The sequence below is a fragment of the Phymastichus coffea genome, unplaced genomic scaffold (genome assembly GCF_024137745.1).
Source record: "Phymastichus coffea isolate CEN01 unplaced genomic scaffold, Cenicafe_Pcof_1.1 PCOF00039, whole genome shotgun sequence".
In the NCBI taxonomy this organism is placed as follows: Eukaryota; Metazoa; Arthropoda; class Insecta; order Hymenoptera; family Eulophidae; genus Phymastichus; species Phymastichus coffea.
In genome coordinates, this window is record NW_026706850.1 from 781,713 (window position 1) to 807,535 (window position 25,823).

The 25,823-nt window shown below is 48.8% G+C and overlaps 4 protein-coding genes across 11 annotated transcripts in view; 2 read left to right on the top strand and 2 right to left on the bottom strand.

The window, feature by feature from the left end:
* The window catches only part of LOC131664036 (Krueppel-like factor luna), a 39,355-nt gene extending 27,738 nt beyond the window's left edge, over window positions 1-11,617 (top strand). The window contains exons 2-6 of one of the 2 annotated variants that reach the window (XM_058934874.1): window positions 5,829-6,149; window positions 6,226-6,527; window positions 6,886-7,262; window positions 7,395-7,454; window positions 9,640-11,617. In XM_058934874.1, the coding sequence (XP_058790857.1) occupies window positions 5,829-6,149; window positions 6,226-6,527; window positions 6,886-7,262; window positions 7,395-7,454; window positions 9,640-9,833 (1,254 nt within the window). In that variant the 3' untranslated portion in view covers window positions 9,834-11,617. The remainder of the gene's footprint in view (window positions 1-5,828; window positions 6,150-6,225; window positions 6,528-6,885; window positions 7,263-7,394; window positions 7,455-9,639) is intronic. The other variant, XM_058934875.1, reaches the window with a different exon arrangement.
* Window positions 11,618-12,123: 506 nt separating this feature from the next.
* LOC131663973 (OCIA domain-containing protein 1) lies at window positions 12,124-13,558 on the bottom strand. The gene is made up of 6 exons (XM_058934788.1): window positions 13,383-13,558; window positions 12,919-13,205; window positions 12,719-12,849; window positions 12,536-12,638; window positions 12,430-12,453; window positions 12,124-12,351 (listed from the first exon to the last, which is right to left on the bottom strand). Exons 1-6 carry the CDS (start codon window positions 13,449-13,451, stop codon window positions 12,237-12,239), a joined length of 729 nt encoding a protein of 242 aa, XP_058790771.1. The 5' UTR covers window positions 13,452-13,558; the 3' UTR covers window positions 12,124-12,236.
* A 127-nt stretch (window positions 13,559-13,685) lies between these two features.
* On the top strand, window positions 13,686-15,631 carry LOC131663887 (ubiquitin carboxyl-terminal hydrolase isozyme L3). Of its 4 annotated transcripts, XM_058934630.1 has the most exons (8): window positions 13,686-13,750; window positions 14,096-14,326; window positions 14,404-14,415; window positions 14,519-14,647; window positions 14,861-15,003; window positions 15,090-15,231; window positions 15,325-15,400; window positions 15,482-15,631. In XM_058934630.1, exons 2-8 carry the CDS (start codon window positions 14,294-14,296, stop codon window positions 15,625-15,627), a joined length of 681 nt encoding a protein of 226 aa, XP_058790613.1. In that variant the 5' UTR covers window positions 13,686-13,750; window positions 14,096-14,293; the 3' UTR covers window positions 15,628-15,631. The 4 variants fall into 4 exon arrangements, with proteins under 4 accessions (XP_058790613.1, XP_058790609.1, XP_058790610.1 ...); XM_058934626.1 differs by having other exon boundaries at window positions 15,325-15,631; XM_058934627.1 differs by lacking the exon at window positions 13,686-13,750 and adding an exon at window positions 13,791-13,902 and having other exon boundaries at window positions 15,325-15,631.
* Window positions 15,632-15,663: 32 nt separating this feature from the next.
* On the bottom strand, window positions 15,664-24,879 carry LOC131663886 (proton-coupled amino acid transporter 1). 4 transcript variants are annotated; one of them, XM_058934624.1, is made up of 11 exons: window positions 24,577-24,714; window positions 21,192-21,323; window positions 20,868-20,959; window positions 20,326-20,602; window positions 20,110-20,240; window positions 18,803-18,887; window positions 18,377-18,649; window positions 17,651-17,832; window positions 17,297-17,329; window positions 16,872-17,044; window positions 15,664-16,802 (listed from the first exon to the last, which is right to left on the bottom strand). In XM_058934624.1, the coding sequence occupies exons 2-11, from the start codon at window positions 21,198-21,200 to the stop codon at window positions 16,555-16,557; spliced, it is 1,503 nt and encodes a 500-aa protein (XP_058790607.1). In that variant the 5' UTR covers window positions 21,201-21,323; window positions 24,577-24,714; the 3' UTR covers window positions 15,664-16,554. The 4 variants fall into 4 exon arrangements, with proteins under 4 accessions (XP_058790607.1, XP_058790608.1, XP_058790605.1 ...); XM_058934625.1 differs by having other exon boundaries at window positions 21,032-21,323; XM_058934622.1 differs by lacking the exon at window positions 21,192-21,323 and having other exon boundaries at window positions 24,577-24,879.
* Window positions 24,880-25,823: the final 944 nt, after the last annotated feature.

Genomic DNA, 25,823 nt, shown 5'->3' on the forward strand with positions numbered 1-25,823 from the left:
AAAAACCGACCTCACGCCAGATAACAATTTTCTCATCTCGTGTGTGTACTTTGCTATACGATAACGGCCCAAACTAATTCGTGTAACGTCGACCGTGACGCGCTAAAGACCTCCCGCGACAGTGGCAACAACAGCAACAACGAGCACAAATTCAAAAGCACAATATCCAGATTCCATTGTACTCGCCGCGATATTTCATCGATCTCACGCGCACGCGTACACAGGCTCGCGGGGCTGAATAAGCTGATCGATAAGTTGATGTGTTTCAGCCGACGACTGCGGGTATCATCACGAAAGGGGGTAGAAAAAAAGAAGACGGCGATAGAAGCGAATGAGTTTGCAGTGAGTGCGGACAGCTGGCACGCGAAGCCCATTTAATTAATTAAAAGTGCATTAGCGTCTCTCTCTCTCGCTCTCTGGTGTTAGGTTTCCCTCGCCATACTCCCCCCTTCCTCCGGGCACGTACACCCAGAAGCTTCCGAGCGAGCGGCGAGCTTCTTTCTTTTACGTATCGATCTTCAATTTACGAGGCTATACTGACGCAAGCTCGCACGCGTTGTATTTTCGTCGGCGGATTTTGGGCTTTCGCGCGCGGCGGGGAACGTAGACGTGTCCTTCAAACACAGGCTACTGCGCGGTGAACGGAACATTGGGCCTCGTTGACCGGCGTCGACGCTCTCCCCACAAGCTCGATGCACGGCCGAACGTACCCCGCAATGAAAAGCGCAATGCCGCCAGCTAGCTGCAAGCTCTCACGGGGGGGGGGGGGGGCGTGATTTTCACGCTCGCCTTGAACGTACGCTGCCGCCGAGAGCATTTGCCAGTCGTCGCCGCGCGCGATTTTCCCTAATTAATTTATCGGCGCGCGTCGGCCCCTCACGACCCGCTCGCTCGTCCGCAGGGATGACTTAATGAACGCCGGCACGCGACCGATCCTCCGATCCGATATCGCGCCCCGCCGCTGAGTGGATTGACTTTCGTCGGGAAAAGCAGCCGAAATGCGCCGGCGGCGCTTGTTCCGCTTGTTTCGCGGGCTCGACGCGCTTTCGTCGCGGGCGTGGCCCCGCCTGCATGGTACACCTCTCCCGGACGCCGCTTTGACACGCTGACGCGCTCGTGTTATCGACGCGCCGCCGCCGCCGCCGCCGCCGCCGGCTGACGGATCGCGATTGCGGAGCTTCTGCGCGCGATCGCCGCCGGAATTTCATCGCGGACGAGTCGAACGAGCGCCCAGCGCAATAGCCGGCTAAGTGCTCGATGGGTTTTGCTTTTATTTTTACTTGCGCAGCAGTTTACCGATAAACGCCGATCGTTCTGTCAACGATAAAAATATAGCATCGACGAAGTGATACGTATAATCCAGTTCTCGATCCACATCTAGATACGACGATTACGCGTTCGATAATGGAATACCGTGCCTCCCAATCCCATAACCACGATACATATATAATATGAGTCAATCACGCAATACAAAACGAACGTCAATTACGGCGCGTGCTTACAAAATGAAATCGTTTAGTCAATTATCCGTTCATTAGTTGATATTGTCACCTCTTCAAAAAAAAAAACGAAAACATACCCGCGTCCGGATTGAATTTTGACAGGCGCTAAACGAGCCGTGACTAATTTTCCCATTAATGCCTCGGCGGGCGAGGAGAAAAAAAAGCGCCGAGTCACAGCATCGAGGCAAGAAAAGTCGAACTGGCGCGTGACTCGCTGAAATAAAAACGAGAGAGAGAGAGAGAGAGAGAAAGAGGATGATCGTGAGCGGTGCATTAGCGTGATTAGCGTTCGGAAAGAGTCAGCTGCCGTCGCCGACTGACCCCCCTTGCGTCTCGTAATTCGCACCTGGTGCTCCTGATTCCATCGGCCCCACCGCGATAGGATTTAACGAGCGAGGTCGGCAGGCGGAGAAGCTGCCACCGCGGCTTATCGCGCTATAAATACTAGACACGTGAGGAGTCAGTTGCGCGCGCGCGCGCGCGAGATCTCATATCGATACGCGTACTGCAGCGTTGACCTTTTTGGGGGGGGGGGGGGGTGTACGCGCGAGAATTTAGACGTCGTTTCGCAATAATAACACGTTTTGTGGACTCTGTGTTTTCGATTGATAAGAGCGCTTCGCAAGCGGCTTGACATTGTAGCGCAGGAAAACAGCACTCGATCGCAAAGGAAACAGAAAGAGAGTACACGTGTCGCGATCGCTCGGAATCCGTGGAAATAAAACTTTCGCAGGCTCGAAGTATAGCCGGACGCGACGAGACCGCCGGGGCAAGATAGCGACGGCGAATATTTTGGCGATAAGCGCCACGATAAGGACGCGCGGCATTATCGGTGCAAATTACGACTGCCGAGGCGCACGTCGCGCTCGCTTCGCGGCACGGACGAATGAGAAATTGCGCCGCCCGCAATTTCAGCGGTTATTACGCTGCTCGCTCGAGTAAAAATCGGCTCGATCCGCTTGGGCAGCGGCGAGACCCTGACTCGCGCGTCGCCTAATTATCTCTACGCGTCGCGAATCGAATCGGCGCAATTTCGCGCTGCCGCCGCTCGTTTATACGCCAAATCACCTACTTTCCAGAGCGAGTTTCGCCACTACTTTTAATCGTACCGCGGAAGCTACAATGCGATTCCGGGGTGATCAGTGGTATCGCAAAGCGCTCAATGCACGTAAGCAGGCCGAGACTCGGCAGTTCTCATTACGTGTAACACGCCAAAAGAACGTGAGTAATTCAACTCGCGCTCATTGAGCGTTTAAGGAGCGCGCGCGCGTAAAGTTAAATTGAAACCTTTTAAACGTTTCGACATAAACACTTGTGCAAAATTTAAGCCTCGAAAGGTAGCCAATGGGAAAAAATAGCAGATATTAAGTTTGCAAAACCACATACAATTACCCTTAACGGCATACAACCTTTTTATGCGCGTTTCATCAAAAACAAAAAAGACTTCATTCGCAGGTGAAAAAAAACCTGAAAGTCCAAGTTCTCAAAGATTCAGGAATGCGGTATAATGCTGAAGAATATGGCTTCCAGAGAAAAACCGCAAAGCAGTCGGGTGAATTTTCAAACACACTGAAAGCAGTGATCCGTTAATAAGTTTATAGAGGTATAAAACTCCAAATGCAGAGCTTTCCATGAGAAATTGGCACTCTACATGGTAAATTACAGGGCATTCATCATAATGCTGTGTATACGTAAGCCTAATTAGATAGGCGTGATATGAGTTGACGTTTTTTTGTTCTAACCGAGCAGAGCCAAGCTACACGGCTCTCTTTTCCACGAGAACTTTCGGGCAATCCTTGCACGAGTATTCGTATCTTCATCGAAGTTTTGGTGCACAATACGACCAGCAGAAAGCAATAACGCACGGTTGTTCATCCACACTATCGACGAGATCTAAAGTACACGTCGTAAGAAAAATTTCGAAGCAGCTACGCCCCGATGATTCAAGAAAAAAAATATATATATATCGATCAGCCAAACAGTGAAACATCCCACTTTCTCTCCTCTCAACCGTCCAAGTCTCCCGAACAATACCGGAGCAACTTCCGCTTGGCCTCAAAAGAGAAAAGCCAAAAGCTCTCGACTCGGAGTCATATCTGTCCCTTTTCATTCTCCGATCGCCCATATCAATCACGCACCCGCGACTAATCTCCTCCCGCGCGCATAAATATTATAATCCTCGAGCAGGAGCCCTCGTTATCCATCTCGGCCGATCACCTGTCGCGCGCGCCGAGAGAATAAAAGAAAACACACGAGCAAGCTCGTCGTTCTCTGCGCGTCGTTGTCGCTCGGCGGCGCAGGCGAGCATCGATCGAGGCTTTAGGTCAAAGGGTGTGGCCTGATGCGCTACGCTCGGCCGGCCCGGCAAAATGGCCGCTGCCGCGCACACACTCCGCTTCTTTTTTTCTTTTTTTTCTTTTCTCTCTCTCTCTCTCTCTCTCTCTCTCTCTCTCTCTCTCTCTCTCTCTCTCTCTCTCTCTCTCTCTCTCTTTTTCGCTCCGCTGGCCGCAAACGACGACCGCCAATGGGCGCTCGTGCCACCGCGATTTTCTTCGCTCGCTCCCTGCTCCGTCGCGAGCTCGCGCTCCTTTCGCGAAATTCGCGCGTTTTCCAGCGCCGCGGCCACGACGATGCGCGCGAAACCGGGGACCGACGGGAATATCGAGCAGCGAACAGCGTCTCGGCGCCCTTTTCCGCGTGGGCCTCGTCCGCCTCGCGCTATCGGGCGCGCTTACGCCGTCGTGCCGCCGCCGAGCCAATCGAATTGAGATCTCAACGCGACAACGCCGCTCGCTCCGCGCCTGCACGATTTTGCGTATCGCAGCGCTATACGTAGCGGTCGAGCGCCCATTGTTACCAAAGCGAAGGTGAGTGGCGGCGCGTGGGTGTCCGCGTTATTAACCCGCCTTGACCCCGCGTCTATGATTACCCTCTCTCTAATGGCCGGATGCGCGCGTGTCTGTGTGTATCTGCGTGCGTGCGAGCGCCGAAGGAGAAAGAGGGACACGCGCGCGCAACCCTGTGATTACACTTTCGGATTCTATTAATCTCCGAATCGCGACACGCATTACGAGGCGCTGCGGTGAAATTGAATCATCCTCCGGGCGATGCGGTTTTTTCTAAAGAGACGTCCCTTATCGACGCGCGCGCGCTTGGGAGGTCGCTCATTATTTTTCGTGGGTTCTCACGCCTCGAGACGCCTGCTTTGTTATTTTTTTTTCCTTTTTTGGGGGGGAAGGGGGAGGGACCAGGGGAGGGACAAGCTCGCACGCTCTCTTCGAGGCGACCCGCGAGTTCGGCAGGACAATCGGCGCGTTACTCGGCGCATCACCTCGAAATCGTTGCGAAGCTTCGGCGCGGATTCGCATATCGCGGCTATCGCGCGGCCAAAGCAAACTTCGAAAATTGTCCTCTCGCGGCGGGTTATTTTTAACGATGCCGCGTCGATAGCTTATCGCGCGTCCCGAGCTCTCGTCGATAAAGAGAGAGAGAGAGAGAGAAAATTTTTTTACCGTGTCAATACGAATATCGGGTCCGGCGCGCCGTTTAATGATAATGAAGAATCGCGCCTCGTAACTCAAGCCGGTCCCTCGGCGGCGCGGGAAAGAACGGAAAAAAGAACGAGGAAGGGCGTCCCCCGCGCGCACGCACGCGCGGGGCCCCGAGGGCGGACAGGGGGCACAAATCACGCCGGCGATGACGCGCGCTCGGTCAGCCGGCCGATCGTCCTCGCGTGCGCGTCCCTCGCCGCCCCCCCCCCCCCCTCCCTTGGCTCGCCCGCGCGGCGCATGCTAAACGGCTCTATCGGCCGCGCGCGATCAACGTAATGCAAGTCAGGCGCGATCGCGAGGACTCGCTCGCTGCTGGCGAACGCGGGCTTCGTGGAAAATAACTTTTGGCGCGGGAATACGTTATTTGCCGCGCGCGCTGTTTGTTTTCGATAGCTTGAGCACACGCCTCGCCCGCACTTGAATGTGTATTAATTTCCCCTCCCCGCTCTCTCGTATGTGTACGCGCCCGCTCGATTGATGCACTTGCGCTCGTCCTGCCGCGATGCTCCGAGATTTCGAGAAAGTCTTCGCAAAATCTTCGCCTCGATTAGGCAGATGTGACGTTTGCTCGGCCGAAATGCAGCTGACAGAGTCATGCGAAATTCCTGCGAAATGCGAATCAGTAACGTCTTTCTGCATTTCTCTCTCTCTCTCTCTCTCTCTCTCTCCCCCTCTTTGATCATTGCGCATTGAATTAAAAAAAGGCCACGTGCGTAACGGTAAATGCCCGGAGATCGTCATGTAAATTTGCGAATTTTCGTTTGGAACATTGCAGTCGTCGGACCTGGACACGCTGCTATGCAGACAAGACCTGGAAAGACTGCAGAGGCTCGACGAAGACGAGAAGGATGGCAGCGGCACGATGGACGAATTCTTCGACGACGCGAGCTGTCGGCCGCAGGCGAGCTTCGTGCGAGGAGGTAGCGGCGCGACGACACAGCCACAGCAGTCGACGACGACGACGACGACGACGACGCAGCAGCAGCCCGACGACGACGTGTTCCTCAGGCCGCCGCTCTGGGAGGACATCACTTCCAGCATACAGAAGCTCGACCCCGAAAATGCCGACATGCTCGGCCAGTCGCAGACCTCGCACGTACGTACCTCTCGCTCTTGCTGTCTTCTTATCACGGGCAAACTATAAGTATTTTGTCCGCGATAAATAAACGCAGCCGTGCGTGTGTATTTGGGCACAGTTGCACGTCAAGCTGGAGAACGTGACGGACGATCAGCAAGCGCCTACCTCCCTGTCGTCGCCACAGCCCGTACTGTCGCCGCACCAGGATGTCAAGAGTGAGCCGCAATCCACTCTGCCGACCCTGCATCTGCTGGAGGCGCCGACCTCGTCCTCGTCCTCGTCGAATTACGCCAACGCGAGGGCGTCGCTTCATCACAGGCCCACGGCTGCTTTCAAGCTCTTCCCCTGCACCAATAATAACAATCCCAGCGCGAGCAACAACAACAGTAGCACGCAGTAAGTCGGCGTTCTTCCGTTTCTTCCGCATCTCAGGACTGCCGAGTTGTGCGAAACAAGTCGATGGGTAAAGAGAAACACAAACGCATTCGATTGCCCCACGTACCCGCGCGCGTGGCTACCAAAATCATGACATTTTTCCGTGAAACTCGATCACTGCTGAGTTGCATCGTTGGCACAATGTCCATAGACACGATTTTCTAATCGTCTACGGTCGAAGTAAGACGCGACAACTGTGAAAATAAAATTGTGAAATTGAGCCGAATAAAGTACCGCTCGAATTGCACTTCCGTCCGGAAACGCGCGACTTGCGTGCGTATACCAGTCTTCCATCACTGGAAATGCTTTCGACTTCCAGCAACAGCAACAGCACAAACAACAACAGCAACGTCGACCAGCAGCAGCAGCAGCAGCAGCAGCAGCAGCAACAGCAGCAGCAGCCGTCGTTGTACGGCTCGATGACGCGCTTGATGTACGTGTCGCCGTTGACACCGCCGATCTCGGACCCGGGCTCGCCGCTCGGCGGACCGCCACGACGGACGCCACCGCCGCCGTACCCGCAGCCGTCGCTGCTACAGCAGCAGCAGCAGCAGCGAGCGGCGCCGGCGCCGGCGGCGCCTCCGCCGCCAAATCCGCCGTCGCATCGGATACACACGGGCGTTGGCACCACCAAGTACAACAGGAGGAACAATCCCGAGCTCGAGAAGCGACGGGTTCACCATTGTGATTTCATCGGTGAGCTTCTACTCTCGCCCTCCTCCCCGATGCCGAGTGTCGCGGCGGCCCTCGCCTCGACATTCGGCGTGTCGGTAACGATTCCAAGAGGAAAAACAGAAAAAGAAAAACATTCTTTTCTCTCCTTCGCAGGCTGCACGAAGGTCTACACGAAGAGCTCGCATCTCAAGGCTCACCAGCGAATCCACACGGGTGAGCGCACGTTGTTATTTGCATGTACGCGCACGGGCGTGGCGCGAGCTCGATAATGACACTTTTTTTTACGAGCGGAGCGTCCAGCGAAACGAGCGCGGGTTCTATTGTTGCATATCGTTAATTGCCGGCTGCGCCGAGTTTCGCTTTTTGCGCCGCGAGATACAGATGGAGGGGGGCAGGGAGGTTAACGATTCACTCTTGCCGACGGTATTTTACGTTACCGCGGCGTTCGTTCGACCTGCTGCTCCTTGTCCGGGTCGCTGTCAACGGGACAATCGCGTCGATGGCTCGCTCGAACGCGTCGGACAGACGCACGTCACGGCTCGTCCCCGAAACACTTGTCCTTATCTCACTTCCTTCCTCTCTCGGGTAGAGGAAAAAAAAAGTGGAACAAACAGCGTTTCGTTCATCGGCGTGTCTGCGCGCGCGCGTCTCATCAGCATATCGTACGTCCTATACGTATAATCTCTCTCTCTCTCTCTCTCTCTCTCTCTCTCTCTCTCTCTCTCTCTCTCTCTCTCTCTCTCTCTCTCTCTCTCTCTCTCTCTCTCTCTCGAGTTCTTTCGTGGACTAACGGGTTGAGAGCCTCGGGCACGTGGCGCTCGTGAATGAAGCATAGAGCGAGGCGAGCGGCATTCCACGCGCCGCCGTGCCGTCTTCCGAACGGGATAGCAGTCCATTGAAAAGCTGCGTGCGCGGAGATGCGCGCGCCTTCCGCAGGTGTGCTGACGCGCTCGCCGGACGCGCCGATTTCAGAGAACGATCTGCGCGTCTTGATTTTTCACCGGCGAGCGCTCGCGCGTGTCTTCATTGACGATCGACTTCACTTTTGTTTTGTTAACGTTGCGCGATATTGATATTCCATCGAGGAATGGTGATTGATTGCCGATCGCCCGGATCAGAGAGATACTCGTCGATCGCTCGGAGACGGAAAAAAGGCGTACATTAGTTTTTTTTTTTTTTTTTTTTTTTTTTTTTTTTTTTTTTTTTTTTTTTTTTTTTTTCGCGAAAACAGTAATTTCTCGCGAGTAAACAATCGCTTAATTGGGTTCGCCTCCTTTCGTGCCTTCGCCGCTCTTTTCGTCGCCACGACTATTCGAGCGGCTCGACCGTGACGGCGCAGTGCCACGGAAGCGCCGATCGTTCTTCGGGGACTCGCGGTCGAGATCGCGCTCCCGAAACGCTCGTCGAGACGACTGCCGATACTAGTCGAAGATGATTCATCGTTGCGTCGGCCGCGGCATGATGGCATCGAGCGGCCTGGCCGTCATTGCCACCCTCGCGCATCAGCACACAATGAGCCTCGGTTCAGGCAATTTGCGCAACACGCGCCTCAACTTTCGAATTGCAAATTGCGCTCTCGAGAGCAGCTCGCATTCCGAGTCTCCGTGGCGCAAAGGTCAGACGAGCTTTGTCTCCTGTACACAATTAGTTGCTCGGTAGCGCGGAATAGAGAAAGAGAGAGAGAGAGAGAGAGAGATGACACGAGGCGACGGCGGACCTTTCGCCAATTGGAAAGGCGGCTTCTCGCTGGCGGCAGAGCGCTGTTACTTTTAGCGATCACGATTCCGTTTTTATTGAGGCTCAGCGCGCGGAGAGAAAGATAGGAGTTGCCTAATCGCGCGCGCGCGAGCGAGAGTGTATGCATTCCTCTCCGAGTTGCTCCTTTGAACTCTTTGTGCGGCTCGGTCGTGACTCGGCGTCGGCGGAGATGCCGGTTGCGCAACGGGCGCCGGTATCGCTTAATTGCCCCTTCTCTCTAGCGCGGGTGTTTTTCTCACGCGCGCGCCGAGGGGGTGAAAGTGAAGACGACGGGGCTTTGTGCTGTCCGCGCGCGCGCGTGTGTTAATTGATCGCCCGAAATCCGACGAATGCTCTAATGAACGTTGCAACCAATACACGCCTCTTGCGCCAATCTCGCTCGCGCCCGCTCTCTCTCTCTCTCTCTCTCTCTCTCTCTCTCTCTCTCTCGTTTTCATGCAGATTTAGAGAGGCGGATGCTTTTCCAACGCCGATCGAGTGCGCAGCGGAGCCGCAGGTTCGCGTGTGTGATTTTTTTTGTCTTCGCCGACGGTTCGCCGACCTCTCACGATTCGGCAAGTGCACACGGCGCGGCTATTTATCGGCTTTGCTTCTCGCTTCTCTTCGCAATCAAATCGCTAACGACCGTTTGTCGACGCAGGTGAGAAGCCGTACCAATGCCAGTGGCCCGAGTGCGAGTGGCGGTTCGCCCGCAGCGACGAGCTGACGAGACACTACAGGAAGCACACCGGAGCCAAACCCTTCAAATGTGCCGTCTGCGAGCGCTCGTTCGCGCGGAGCGACCACCTCGCTCTGCACATGAAGCGACACCTGCCCAAGCAGCATCCCAAGTGATAAGAGCGATTCTTTGTTTTTCACGAATCTCTCGTGGTTGCGATTGTAATGTCTGTGAGCTTTTGTGCGACGCTGAACTTCGTATTCCGTAGATACGCGCGTGCCGACAACTGTTCTTTTTTTTCGGAGTACGAGTGTTTAATTCCTGAAAAAATTTTAATGTCTTATAGACGCAGTATTATATTATTTATTATTTTGTATGTATATCTTTTTTTATTATGTCGTTAGGAAAGTATGAGTTATAAGTTACATGTTAGAGTGCAATTTTATCGGCAATGATTACTTAATGTCCTCGAGCGTGGACGGTTTTTTTCTTTTACAATGTGCAATTGCGTATATAGTATTTTTTGCGCGCATTATTTCTTATCTTTTCGAAGTATTATGTTGCATATGTGTTTTTTTAAATTTTATCGGAAAGTGCACTGGTGATTATGTTGCCGTCCCTTCTTCGCAATAGTTTGTTGTTGATTATTGGACTAAAATTTTACGGCTTTACCGGGTAATATGATTTCTTTTTTCCTTTTTTTTTTTATTTTTACACTTCGTTGTCGGCGCGCTTTCGGTGGCTGGCCCACCCATTCCACGTCTCTCACGAGCACTTTCAACTTTGAATGTACTATACCCACGAATCATCTCTATATGGATAGATGTATACAGCAGCAAAAGAAAACACACAAATATCTCACTTGAATGTTTGATTACGAATAATAGGACAGTTAGAAACTTACTTACAAAAATATTATAGATTTTTAAATACCGCGTATACGCAGGATTCGGCGATTGGTCTTTCCTTCTTGAGAAATCTGTGAGAGAGCTTATATTGAACACTGTCAAAGACTCTTTCGTCACGAATCATCATATTCTAGCAGAAAAAAACAAAAAAAAATAAAAATAGAACAAACAAAAAAATTTTAAAAACTGTTGTCGCACAAATAAAATCGATGGTAAAGAGTTTGACTATTGTACGGCACCAAATTTGAAAGCTCAATGTTAAGATGTTAAATTTAAACACCGACTAAAAAAAGTAAGAACACACGCGCGCGCGCGCACGCACACACACGCACACACACGCACACACACGCACACACACGCACACACACGCACACACACGCACACACACACACACACACTAGTGCCTTAAGAAGGATGCGAGCGTCGCTAGTCCAGCAGACAAAACGAAAACGTGCTACTTAAATAATTGATATATATATTCCGAGAGAGTCGTGAGAGCATGTGTTACATGAGTGAGCGCAAGCGGCATGAAAAGCACCGTATTCCCAAAGACTTCGAACTTACGCATTGTCCCGTTATCGTATACGTGTAAGTTTTATGTATCGAACAACAGAGAGAGAGAGAGAGAGAAGCGCTTTTGCCGGTCGCGTCCGGTGAAAGTGTCAGCCGAGAGAGTTTAGCGTACATATCATTTCTTCTCTTCTTCTATCCTCTTCAAGACTTTGTTATCTGTGTACAGAGAGCAACTCGCGACGGATATCCGCTCGAGGCGATGACTTCGTCACATTGTAAATGCGTTATACATACATATATTATTATTACTATTATTATTACTGTATTCTCTCTGTCTCAGTCTTCGTGTGATTTGCGAAAAAGAAATTTTTACATTTAAAAGGAGTATAAAAAAAAGGACACACAATAAAAGGAAACTTATTCATTAAAAAGCTATTATACATAGATATGTGTGTATATAAGCGTACGAGTGAAGGTTGATGATACGATAAAAGAGAGCCTAGTCTGTATCGTGTTCAACGTGACTCGTTGAGAAAATTAGTAACAAAAGTAATAATAAATAAAGATTGAATCGTTAAACGATTAAATATAATCTATTATTTTCCTCACCTCCAAAAAAACAGTAAGTATTTTAAATGAAAATCCCTTAGAAATCGATCTACTTATTAATTCTAGTTCCAAGTTTAAACATTATTCTGAAGAAATCAATATGGGATGTAATTTCTTTACAAAAGCACTATTTCTTGAATATTTCCTTCCCAATTTGAAAATAAATTTTAAATAATTAAACGATAACTTAATATCCATATATCATAAGTTAATATACTTTATAGACATATCAAAGATATTTTTTCACACTGTAGACAGTATTATTAGCCCTTAAGAAATAAATTATTTTTAGCTTTACTTAAATAATTAAAAAAGTATTTTAATAACATATTTATCGGGAAATCTACTCAGAAATTTAAATGCTGTTATATTGACAATTCTAAAGGATTGTAAAATTGTAAAAACTATTCAATATTCAAAATAATTCAATACTTTATTAAACATTACGTTATTTATAAAAATCTCCTTAGAGACTTTAAAAATTAATAATCCATTTTATCTTACATTTTACTTTATGCACACACTTCAACTATTTACCATGTAATAACTTTAAGCATCCCATATATCTCCATATTTAGTCTTTATACCCCTTGGTTGTTCCAAAGGTTGAGCTTGTGGTGGTGGTGGTGGTGGCCTCCTAACTGGTGCTTCTTGTGGATAAGTCCTATAGTAAAATTTATTCATCATTAATTCAACAGCTCTAACAATTATAAAGAAAAACAAGTAATGACAATATTTTTACCTTCTTACAGTATCACTATACATTCTAGAAAAAAAAAATCTGATTAATAAAGCTGATGTAGAATCATATAAGTTATAAATAAATAAATAATTTTCACTTGTATTACTTTTTTGAATATTCTTCTCTATTCTGTCTTCTCAAATCATCATATGAAGTGTAATTTTGAGGTGGAGCATCTTTTGGAGCATCTGTATTTTCAGAATAGTAATCTGAAAAGAACAGAACATTTTTCTTATATATGTGCACTTAAACATTTCTATCTTTAATTAATATTAAGATAACAATTTACCAGAAGGAGTTGTATCAAAACTGTTGATTGATGGTATGTCAATGTCAGAATTAGTAATTTGTCCTGAGAGATTTGGTTCGTATTTAGGTTCAACAGTAGCATAATAATTTTCTGCAGGATCAACATATTCTCTAAAAAAATATATAAATCAGAAATATTACTATAATCATTCCAGCTTGAAATGGAACAGCATTCTTTACCCTCTTGATCTTTTTTGATCATAAAATTTACGCAGATTGCCATCAGGTACTTGTAAAACTCTGTTAAAGCAAAGTTTACTATATGAAATTCTACCAATAAAATATCCAATCACTCCAAGTCCTATAACAGCAGGTTTAAGTCCATATTTGGAACTCATGAGAGGACCTGCCTTTGCACCCATCATTCCACCAATTCCAAATATTACTCCCAAAGGAATTGCTCTTTTTATTACTCCTTCTCTTCCACAATCTTCCAGTACTCTAATTTCTTCAGGTGTTAACACCAACTAAGAAAAAAAATTAATTAATTTTAGAAGAAAATATATTTACTGAATACAAAAACTTCAAAAATTTAAGTTACAGAATGTTTTAAACAAAAGTATCTTTCCAAACAAGGCTGTTTGAGCTTTTTATAAAAACAGTAATCATTGTTTAATTTTTTTATAATTATCAAATTGTGTTACCGGTTCAAATTTTTGATTAGTTCGTTGTTCCGGTAACTCATGTATATTATCTACCGGCGAATAATTCATCTTTAACAATACACTTTTCGTTTCAAAATTTTTAATTCAATAAATTGTGCAATTCAAATATTGCAGGTTATATTTTCCTTTTCATCATGCAATCTTATACGACACCGTGACCGTGAGTACTGTTGATCAGTGTGTGAGAATCACAAAATTCGTAAGATCAAAGCAGGTGCTGCACTCTTCCAGTTCTGTTTTCATTCTCCAAGCATCGATCTCTTCTGCGTTCGTATCTAAAGTCGGTATTATCGAATTCTAGCTAGCAGTTTTTGAAATTCGTTGGAAACAAAAGGGTGTGTCCGCAGGTAAACAATAGTGCAAAATGATTGATTTATGCGGTGTGCCATCAATATAAACAATCAGCAATTGGTTATTGTTGTTACTTGTTGGAATACTGGTGACGTTTGTTGTTAAATTTTCGAAAAACAATTATTATACAAATAGTTATATTTTGGAAGTAATTAAATATTTAATATGTTATTACTAAGTAATGGTATTACAAAGTACAATCGGTTTTTTATGAATAACATAGCGATTTGTTTATTATTATCTAGTTGTTTAAAAGCCATTTGAAAAAACACAGTAAACCTATAACAAAGCGGTGGTAGCAAATGCAATATTCATACACAATTGTTTGATTTGATTTACAGGATATTTATGTAATAGTTTTGAATATTTTGCACTCATCACTTTCTTCATAGCTACGCATACAGATCATCTATATATATAGATATATATATTCGGATTTGGTGCAATTTTATAAGAATAAAATTTGACGATTCACTGTAGTCGGCGAATTGCTATAAAAGAATATAAGTGTTATTTAACACTTTTTTGCACAATAAAAAATGGCTTGGGTACCGCTTGAATCTAATCCAGAGGTTAGTAGCAACATTTTATGGATAATTTACGTAAAATCAGAGTAAAACTTTATTAACGGATTGTTTTATGTTTTTAGGTTATGACTAAGGTAGGAATACTTTTCAAACTGTTCGGTAAACATGTCAAAGGTGTTGACTAATTTTTTATAAGGAGACTGAAAGAAACTCATTTATTTGTACTATTTTTTTTAGCTTTTGCATAAGCTTGGTGTTCCAAAACAATGGGGTCTAGTAGATGTATATAGTTTGGATTTAGATATGTTGGAAATGCTACCAAAACCTGTTTTGGCAATGATATTGCTTTATCCCATGACTCCAAAGGTATGATACATTTTTAATATTTTTCTACTTATTGAAATTCTCATTTTGAAACTTATTCATTAATATTTTTTCAACTTGGCAAGCATGATCTTTATATAAATACCTAGTACAGGATTGTACTATTCTCAAGCTTATATATATATAATTTGTTTACCAAGTTGGAAGTATAAACAAAAAGCAAATTCATGCAATATTATTTATTTAACATAATAGTCTGAATCATTCAAAATTGAGTTGGAAAAAACTGAAAAAGAAAGTGGTAGTGGTTCTGACAAAATTTACCACTTAGCTCAGTATGTATCAAATGCTTGTGGAACAATAGCTTTATTGCACAGTGTTGCAAATAAACTTGATAAGTAAGTATTGACTCATAAGCATAATTCAGTCATTCAATAAAAATGTGATCAGAGCACTATAAATTTATGATTTACTTTTTTTTAAGGATTGAGTTAGAAGATGGAGAACTGAAAAAATTTATTGATGATACAAAAGACTTAACTTCTGAAAAGAGGGGTGAGAAGCTTGTCGAGGCTCAAGGAATAAGTGTGACTCATGAAGACTCTGCTCATGAGGGGCAAACTGAAGTAAATATTTTCTTTCTACATTGTCATTGATTTAAATAATTCATATATTTATTATTATTTAAATAATTCATACATTTCGTATTTGCTCTTTAGGCACCTGGTGAGGATGAAAAAGTGTTTCATCATTTTGTAGCATTTGTTGAGAGAAACGGATCGATATGGGAACTAGGTAAATTAACAAATAGCAGATGTAAAATCAGACTGAATATTATCGTATATGACGAGATAAAATCGGAACATGTTATTTCAGATGGTAGAAAGCCATACCCAATCAACCACGGGCCGTCGAACACGGAAACATTCTTGGAAGACGCTGCTCGAGTGTGCAAAGAGTATATGAGCCGAGATCCAGAAGAGGTTGGCTTTACTATAATGGCTCTGGCGGCATTGGAATAAATTTGTTCTACGGTCAATGTGGTTTGAGTGATATGAAGCATGCTTTTTTTACGAGATCATTCTTCTTCGCCATACTTATATATATTTTTATAACTTACTGAACGTTTATATTTTTCATCGATGTAATTCATTGGCTAATTGTTTTAATCAAATATTAAAATCGATGTATTGCAAAATAGCATTTTATTCATATTTTTTTGTTTTCTTTCAAGAATAATCATCTAATATTATTAGCAAAACTATTCATCCATTTTATTTAGTGTATTTTTTTTTTGTTTTTGTTCAGAGTCTTTTCAAAATTCATGTAAATAATAAATATATGATTCTTACGTGACGTGTATATAAATTCACAGTTTTAAGACCTTAAACGCTAAGTTGCCCATATCTAGTGAGCAGTATGTCTAAAAAATTTCCTTAACATTAAAAATAGTACATATGTAGCGAGAGATTTTTTGTACATTTTTTACACGCCTAACTACAAAAAAGAAATGAGTACGAGTATTAAAAGTGCAACTTCAATACTTCATTACACAACTAATGATGAAAAAGAACAAGAGAAAGATTTATATATACTCTAAAAAAACACGACAGGTCGCTATGTATAAAGCTATACACACACGATCGATGTGAAAATTATCGTAACGCGGTCATGCAGCACCGTCTTACAAATCATTGTTTATATTGCCGTCGCTTCTTTAATTATTATTGTATGCGATGAAATAACTACGGCGAATGGAGCTCGATAAAATGATGTGCGATTTTTGTTCTAAATAAAAATTTTGCTTTTTGTTCACTCTTGTAGAAAGATTCCGGGAAGAGATAACAGAAACGATCAAACGAGAGAATGGAAGTACCAAGGTGCGAAGGCTAAAGTTCCAATGGCGCACGCACGCGCCCGTATCTCTTCCCATCGTTGCGTTCTCGGCTCTACAAATTTTGGCTAAATGCTTTGATAATTTGGCTGACGCTCTCGTAGGTACCGGTGGCGCAGCCGAGAAGTCCGATCGTCAGAATCACAATGTCTTTGGTGATTGTTAGTTTGTCCATAGACGCGTTCTGCCAGCATACTACGATCTCGATTATCGGCGGGAATAGGAGAGCCAGAGCTGTGCTGCTCACTGCCCCGACCAGGGAGATGAACAGGCCCAGCTTCGGGATCGCTTCCGCCAGGACAACTGCGCAAACGAACGGACATTTAATTTGTCGTCGAGCAAATTGGTTTCCTCGGGATTGCAAATACTTACAAGTGATGAAGCAAAGAGTCGTTCGGAACATGATTTCACTAGCCACGGGCCAACGGCACGGGCCGAATTGACGTTCGAACTCGGGCCACATAATGGCGATCGGTACGTAGAACTGCAGAGCGTACGTCAACAGGATACTTAAGGATATAGCCAGTTTGATGCATTGAGGTAGACTGAACAAACAATTTTCAATAAGGTTATTGCGTGCGTAGCCCAGGTGTGCTTGTCAAAATATGAGCTGTCTAGCTATTGAATACGCAATTAGTTAACTGTGCCACTCAAATACAATGTTGCGTGTTTTTATGTTTCACTTTCAAGGCACTTTGCTCGATAAATCAGACAAGCAATATCGTGCACACATGCTGCAAGGCAAAATGCTAACTAAAACAAGTCATGCTCAGCACACGTCTTACTGCGATATTAACCTGTTGTGGACATTTAATCCTTCCTTCAGTAACCTTTAACGTTAAATACATATAAATTCTCGATTTATTAAGTCGTATTCTGAAAAAGCGCGTTGAAAATCTTCAGGCGATATACGGCGCGAGCAAAGTCGCCGTCTTGCGGAGGCGAAAAAAAAAACTAAAAAAGCGTCATCGTTCGAACGATAAAAGAAAATTAGTTTCTTTTTTTTTTTGTTTTCCTTGGAAAAAGTGGTTATTTTTTCGTTTGCTTCGAGAAGAAAAAAAAAATCACTCTCACGAGAAGGTTTGGCGACGAATGAAAACAGAACATTTTGCGGTTATTGGAAAGAAGGAGCAAACTGCAGTTGGACTTACGTATCTGCCTTGGGCTCGAGGTTGAGCGTGACCGAACCCTGAATGTCGTCGCCGTACTTGAGGTAAGCGAGGAAACCAAGCACGACGAACATCATGCCGACGATTACCATTCCGACGTTTAGCACGCCCAGCGGCTTGTCGAAGTTCCTCGGCTTTTTCATCTCGTTCTTTAGCGGCAATACCTGCATACGAAAAACGACGATGTCGTTAGCGTCCGCGCGTGGATGCTTTGTTTCATTCGTGGGGTTTTCTACGCACGGTGCATCCTTTCGCACCGCGTACGTCCCGCATGCTCGTGTCAAAACACGCGCGTGCATCCACTTAAATTAGTTTTGCGCAATTGCATCGACTGCTTATCGAGAGCGTTAATTTTCACTGAACAACGTGGAAATGTATCGGTTACGAGGAAAGTAATTTACTTTGTACAAAATTATCTCAGCCGAATTACAAATAATGCTTTATCCTTTCAGCAGTTAGGCGAATAATTAGCGATAAAGCTCAAAAGTAAAACCCAACTACGCTGCTGAGCTGTCGCGAATTTTATTTTAGCGTCGAAACGTCATGTCATGTTAAAGTAGCCCAGTGTCCAAGTTCCTCGAGAATTAAAAGCAAGCCCGTGTGAAGCGAGGAGAGAGAGAGAGAGAGAGAGAGAGAGAGAGAGAGAGAGAGAGAGAGAGAGAGAGAGAGTAAACGCTTAAAAATAGAAGACGTGCAAAATCCACCAACCAGAGTGATACCCTCAAAGGAGTAAATGACGGTGCCAAAGAACAGCGGCAGCTTGTTCCAATCCGCCACGTATCGCCTCTCGGAAATAGCCGGCAGATCGTGGCACATGATGTAGATCGTGGCCGCGTAGCCCGCGATGATCAAGAAGTTGGCCAGCGAGGACAGCGGCACGAGGAACTTGAGGTTGCGTATCCACGTGCTGAACATTATGGGCACCAGGACGATCGCCATGTGCAGATGGAGGTCGAGTTCGATGCCCCAGACGCTCATCACCTGCAACGAGCACGGAGAGCCGATCGTCAGTTCGGCAGCGCGGGTCGGCTTCCCTCGCGTTGCGCAAGCCCGCTTCGACGCGGAAAAGCGGAGCGTCGCCACGGCCAAAAATATCCCGCGTCGGCGCGCGCGTACCGCACGCCCGAGACTCACCTGCTGCATGTTCGTGGATATGAAGACGAAGTAGACGCAACAGAAGCCAAGCTGCGTCACGCACAGAAACAGATTCACTAATTTTCTGCAAAAATACAAAAGTTCTTTGGTCAGCGATCGGCCACCGTCCACTCGTATGTTTTGGTGCACTTTTCTTTTCTCTTTTTCTTTCTTTTTATTATTTTTTTTCTTGCGGGGTTGTGAGATATAAGGACATATAGAGAGAGAAAGAGAGAGAGAGAGCGTGCTGTTGGCGTGTGATGCGGGAAACACGTCGATCTTCTTATACAATAGCGATACCGCGGGCTGACTTTCGTTTCGAACAAAAACGTGCGATGATGAGAAACAATATTAAAATATATGGAGCCTATGAGGTGTGAAAACAATCGTCGAAAGCGTGAGCTTAAGAGAGTAATAACGCTGACACCGACGCTGCCGAATTGAACGGAAACATTTATTTATAAATATTGGCTGTAATAATAAAAAACAAAGTCATGATGCATTTATATAAGATATAGACATCCATCGGCTAGAAATAGGAAGTAAATGCTGAAACAGATTGTAAAAGGCATACACACAAAATTGACATGTACATGTAATAAAAAAGACGATGCTTATGCATAAATAACGATCGTATATGTGTGAGAGATAGCTTACCATCAGTCGCGATAAATGCCTAAATTGGACGTACCATCATCGCCGCAACTCGCACAGCTCGGCCTGCGAAATAAGTGCTCGCCGCGGCGCGCTGCGCGCGAACCTGCTTGCGCTATTCGAGCTAGAGAGTCTCTGAGATATCAGAGGCTTTCGGCCTGCAAACAGAACGCAGAACAAAAAAACCTTCTCTCGAGCATCGTCTTTTACAACGCAATTAACCTCGCCACAACACTGTCGGTAAGGAGCGCACGCAAGGCAAACGCCCCTGGGCAAACGCTCGCATCGTCGCTCGCGAGGAGGGAAAGCTCAATTGGGCAGCGTCTCTCGATTCTACACGTTATCTCCTCGTCCCCACTCGACAATCCGCTGCGACGAGTCTGCGATTTCTCGAGTGTGCTTATGTGCTATGGCCGTCAATCGAACAAGGGCGGGGGAGGGATGACAGAAGCGAAACAATTTGTCGACGTACGGCGTCGTTCTTTTTCTATCCATCTTTCTTTTTTTTTCGTTTTTTTCGTTTTTTCGTTTTTTTCGTTTTTTTCGTTTTTTCGTTTTTTCGTTTTTTCGATTTTTTTTTTCATTTTCAGTTCGTATTTTCGCTGATGAGTCGTGATGGTGCAAGATTTCGATTTGGTGCGTGCGCGCATTACCTCATGAAGACCGAGTACTTTCGCAGGGCGAGCGGTCCAGTGGCGAAGCACAGCTCCACCGTGGCCGCGTAGCCTGGCTGCGTCTCCAGCGATGAGCCCAGCCGTCGCTGCACCTCGTCGTTGCAGTTGAGCTGCGGAAACGGCCAAGCGGAACAACGGTTGACGGTCGTTGCGAGATCCCGATCGCAGCTCAGTCGGAGCGACGACGATACTCACGAGTATGTGCTGGGCGTGAATGCAAATGAAGCCGAGGAAGATGGTGAGCGGCGGCGCCAGGGCGAGGCCGGCGTTCTTGAAAGCGTCGCCCAGGGCGAAAATGCCGGATCCCACGTTGCCCTTGAAGTGGTGCATGAGGGTCTCTATGTAGCCGGTGGTGTGGGCCGTGGCACCGCCGTGGCCGTCGCCACCGGTCCCGTTAACCCTCGCCTCCACGTCCTTGTCGAGTTGCAGGATCGGGTCCTTCGACTGGAAGGCCCCGTACGTGTTGCCGTTTCTGCAAGCGCGACTCGCATTTAGGTGGCGCGCCGGCGAGAGCAGTCGTCCGGCGTGCGCGCCGCGTGACGCGCTTAGACCGATGCCGATCGGCGAGGCGATTTTATCGTGCCGTCGACTTGTATTATGCAAACAATTACGTCTTGGTCCCGAGGACGAAGTAACGAGACACGACCACTGCGATCTTTCTCGCGACTGCTCGAGTCGGAATGCACGAGGACGATAGTTGCTCTACATTCCCAAGGATAATGCGGCGTTTGACTTACCCATTGAGAGTGTCGTTGGACGACATGTCCTTGGCGGTGGACTTGGCGTGCCTGTCAGTGTCTTGACTGGGCCTTTTCGTGTGTAACTCCATCTGCAAGCCAACAAACGTCATTGCACACCTTCGCCGCGCGACGCGCCCGACGGTTCCAAGTCTTTCTCGTACTACGGAAAGCTCGACGCCCGAGACTACGGTGCTGTCCAGTTAGCAGATTCGGTCACGGGAAAAGCAATGAAAGCGCAAGTGCAGCTAGTGAAAATGCGACTACGGGAGGTGAGCGACGTTCAACACGACAAAATCATTGACACTCCGAACAATGACGCACCGACTCCATCGTGCGACTTCACTCTCGGCGTGTCCGTGTCCAAGTGTCCGCTGAAGTCCGCCGCAGAGTCGTTATACTTGAGGTGAGATAAGCGTCGAGGGCCCCACTCCTCGCCAAAGACATTTGTTATACCTAATAACGTCACAAATCATATTTCTTCGCTTATTTTGTTCGCGCGTCGATTTTTATCGGTGTCGTGGTCGCATTTTACGCGTGTACACGCACACGTGTATTGAACGCGATCCACGCGGGCCTTAGATAACGACTATCGCCGTACTTCGGGCATACAGTGTTTGCTGGCTAATTGCCTTCGAAGAATCGTCTCCGAGATTGATATTCGGAGCGAAAAATAGCTGCACTCCGAGTTCCGCGAACACTCGGCGGTGCGTTCATCGGCGTCCCGATGAGAAATACAGCGATCCGATGGCAATCGCGATAATATTATTCCGCGCGGACTCGTCCGTGTTGCGCGCGTGTCATCTCTCGAAAGTGCAAATATTCCGCGGGAGGATTGTTTGCTCGTCGCGCTCGCGCGCGCGCAGTTGGCGCGGCTCGCGAGCAAATATAATAATACCTTGGCGCTAATTCTCGCGGGCTATTCCGACGGGCGGCCGGCTATCGCGCTCGCCGTAGCGCCCGTTCGATCGCGAATCGCGCCCCGATGCCGAGCGCGTTTCTTCGGCGCGACTCTCGCGCACGAGAAGCTAAGGGAGAAGGAGCGCGGCAGACGAGGTTCCGCGCGGATTAGTCAGCGGAAATCACGCACGCCCGGCACGACGAAGGTTGATAGCACGAATTATGACGAACGCTACCGAGACGACTGATAACGAGCCTCTCTGGCGCACAATGGAGGGGCCGCGCGCGTTCAAAAAATGCGCCTTAGGAAAGTCTACCCGGTCAATTGGTCGTAAACGTTTTTCTCTCCTTTTCTTTTATTGTTTCTTTTTTGTTTCTCTTTTGTTTCTCTTTTGTTTCTTTCTTTTTCTGATTTTTTTTTCATTCGCACTCCGCGCCCGCAATTGCCTGCAATTTGCTGTGATTCAGTTTGTTTTTTGTCACTTGTCACCCGACGGCTAAGGAGCTAATAGTCGCCGCGTTGCCGGGGAAAAATACAACGCGCAGCGCTTAGAATGACGCAGCGGACGGATCGGCAACAGTCGCGGCTATAATAGACTCGACTGCAAAGCGCTTTTGGGAAAAAATCCAAGCGCTCCGTCCAACTGACGCGCGCAGAGGCTCGCCGCGAGGCTCCTTCCGCTTCCCTCGATCAGAGCGAATTTATATTCCTCGCGCGGAGCTTAATTGCCGCGCTCGCGGTCGACTCGAGGCGAGCGGATCCGCGCGTTACGAGTTGGTCGTGAGCGACGGTCGTACCTTCCGGCCGAGCTTCGCGCGCCTCGACCTTGGCCGATACCGAAGCTGCGAGAATCGCCGTTCGGGGAGGCGCCTACGGCCCGGCCGCGCTTACACGCCCGCTTGGCAATGACTTTCGCGCCCCGATACGAAAATAGATGCTTAATCGAAGCGACGCGATATTGCAACAGACGCGTCGTCTCGCGCGCGCGCGCGCGCCCGTCGCCAACGGCACTCGGCCCGAGGGGGCACGTCGGCCGCCGGCGACGTTGGAGGCGACGCGAGCTCGGCGATCGGATCCGCGTGGGCGGTGGAAGCGAGCGCCACGGGAGAAAGGCGCACGGAGCGAGGCGCAAAGGGGATCGCGCCGCGAGCCGGCAGCGCAACGCCGATGTTGCGCAACGGATAATCGGCGATCGGCGAAGTTACGTGTGGCCTCTCCCCCTCCCGCCGCCCGACGATTCCGCGCGCGCTCGCGGTATGAACGAACACGTGGAAAGTTTTCCCGAGAGCCGCTCGTCTACGCGCGACAATGTCGTCGCTTACTTTGAATTCTCGCTCGCGCTGCGTCGCCGGCGAATCGCGAGGCTCTGCTTTTCCCGTGCGCGCGCGCCTTTTTCTTTCTCTCCTCTTCTTTCTCGTCTCTCGGCATTATGCAGCGGCGCGCGCGTCAACGTACGCGACCGGATTGCCTTTTATATGTGCGTTCGTCGGCGCTGCCGCGGCGCGTGGCTTTTTACGGCGTCTGACCTCTTTTTTTTTTCGCATAAGCGTGCGCTCTAATCGCTCTCGCCGCGCGAGAAATGAGGTATTGTCTTTGCGATCGTGCATTCGCGCCCGAACACAGACAGAGAGAGATAAGCGTTCCGTCTGCGGCTGTGCAATCGGGGAAACAATCGCTGCGCACCAAATATTGACGATAGCTCGATTCGTTGTCGTCTGTTGCTCTAGCCGATCCCGAAATTCAATTCACCTTTGAGGTAAAAAGAGAAAATTGACGAACACCAAGAGCATCGTCGACGGGGATTAGTTTATCGAAACGGAGTGCACTCGATTATTACCGATAACAACTTTCCTTCTCTCGACAAGGTCGCGCCAGGGAAACACACAGTGCACACCGGAAAAGTGCAGAGTTATAATCTCGCTTACATTCGATAATTGATATTCAATTTTTCCTATATCTGTGTTTACGTATAACTGGCGAACGGACGATTATCTCGACGTAAATATTTACATTCGACGCTGTGCCGTTTCGCTTTAGCATGCGCGACGCGATTTATTTCTTTTTTTTTTTTTATTTCCTTTCGTTGTTGAGCTTAGCGAGGAAAATCTTGGATCGATCTCCGAAAGTCGGTCGATCGAGCGATAAGCAGCCTATATCCGAGGAGTGCCATCCGACGCGCAAACATTGGCGCTCGGTCGCGCGTCCTTGGGAGCGAGCACAGCAGCGCGGAGCGCAGTTGCAACACGACCGACACTCGCGAAAATAAATCGAGCCGGGAGATTCGCTGCAGCGCGCGCCACGAAGAAAAACCGAGGCCCGCCCGACTAAAAATACGCCGTGTCGCGCCAAAACCGCAAAAGCCCGCTGCGGCTGCTGGCGACGCGCGTTAATTAACGCCGCGCTATCGTCCGGCCGGCGATAAGGCAGAGTTTCTCGCACTTTGCACTCGAGTGCGCGGCAGATGCGAGGAGGACGGCGCTATCGCCCCGTGGCGTTCCGCGAACGAGACGGGACGGGGAGAAAAAGGGAAGGAGCGCGCCGCGTTCGATTGACCGTCCGCCCTCGCGGGCGAGCGACTTCCGGTGCGGGACAAACGAAAAACGAGTCTACGCGCCACATGTGCGCGCGTTCGTGTTTACAGAGGTCTCGTTCCTCTCTCCCTCGCGCGCGCGCGCGCGCGTGCACGTGGTCCTGGCAAGGTCGCCGATTCGTTTTCTCGTTTCGGCCCGAATTCGGCGCCGCTGCCTCGCGGTCCCGAACGCGCGGCGAGGCCGGCCGGCCGATCGGCCGAGACGGGACGAGACTGACCTTGGCTCGCAGCGGGCGCAACGGTCGGTCGATCGGAGCGTCCGGGGTCACCTGTCCATCGATGAGCCAGGCCAGCCGGTGCGAAGCCTCCTCCAAGTTGACGGCGCCGTCGTTGCGCGCTGCTGACTGCGCGTGCTGCTCGCGCGTCGGACGTCGCGCCGGGACTGGCGAGCGCGGTAGCGCCTGCCTGCGGCCGCGCCGCCGCCGAGGGGGGAGGGCGAGAAGGGGCAGAAAGCACGTGTGCGCGGACGCTTTCGGGAGCACCGACACTCCGGCGTCTTTTTTCATCGCTCGCTCTCGCTCTCTCGCGCGCCCGGACATGTGCGCGCGCGCGTGTGGGAACGCCGGAGGGTCTCGCACGGCTCTTCGCTCGGCTCTTCGCTCGGCTCTTCGCTCGGCCGTTCTCTCGGAGCGCCGAGCGGAAAGTTTTACCGAGGGCGAGGCGCGCTCGCCGTGCCGCGGCCTCAGTGGAATTTCCCCGGAAGAAGCCGCGCGAGTGCCGGCGCCGAGGGCCACCGCCCGCGGCGACGAGCCCGCCGCAGCGAAACGCTGACCCGGACGGAAACGCGCTCGGCTTTGTCCCGAGCAGCTCGCGGCTCGGTTCGGAGAAAGCCGCGCAATCAGCTGCGGAGCCAGCGCGACGCTCGCCGCTGATGTCGTTGCATTTGAGGCGGGCCGCGCGCGGCTTATCGGCGCGCCTCCGTTCCTTGCCTGCGCGGTCGCTCCTCGCGCCCCGACAGGCCGACTGCTAACCGGAGCGCCGCGCTCTCGTTATCTCCGCGGCCGCGGCAGCGATTCGCTCGCGGAAAATGCGAAAACAAAGAGGCGAAAGCGTCGCGAAACTTTCCGCGGGCTCGCCGCATAGTTGGCGCCATCGCAGCTTCTTCGGGACGCACACCTATACGCGTCTTCGCGCGTTTTTTCTCGTCTTGGCCGTTGGCGACGCTCGGCTAATGCTAATTCGATATCGACGCAGCGAGCCAATGAAAAATCCCGGCGATCGACGCTTGGAAATCGCGGAGGGCGGTCTCGGCCTCGGTAATTTTAGACGGAGCCTTTACTTTCGAAACGCTCGGGCGATTAGTCGTGATACGCGCGCCGTTCTCCGGGGCGGCAAATCGCTGCGCGCGCGTCGACAAAAATAGCGCTGAAACTCAACACTATCAATCAGCGGGACCAGACGGCCGCGCGATGCTCGCGACTCGGCGAGTGAGAGAGAGAGAGAGAGAGAGAGAGCAGAAGAACGC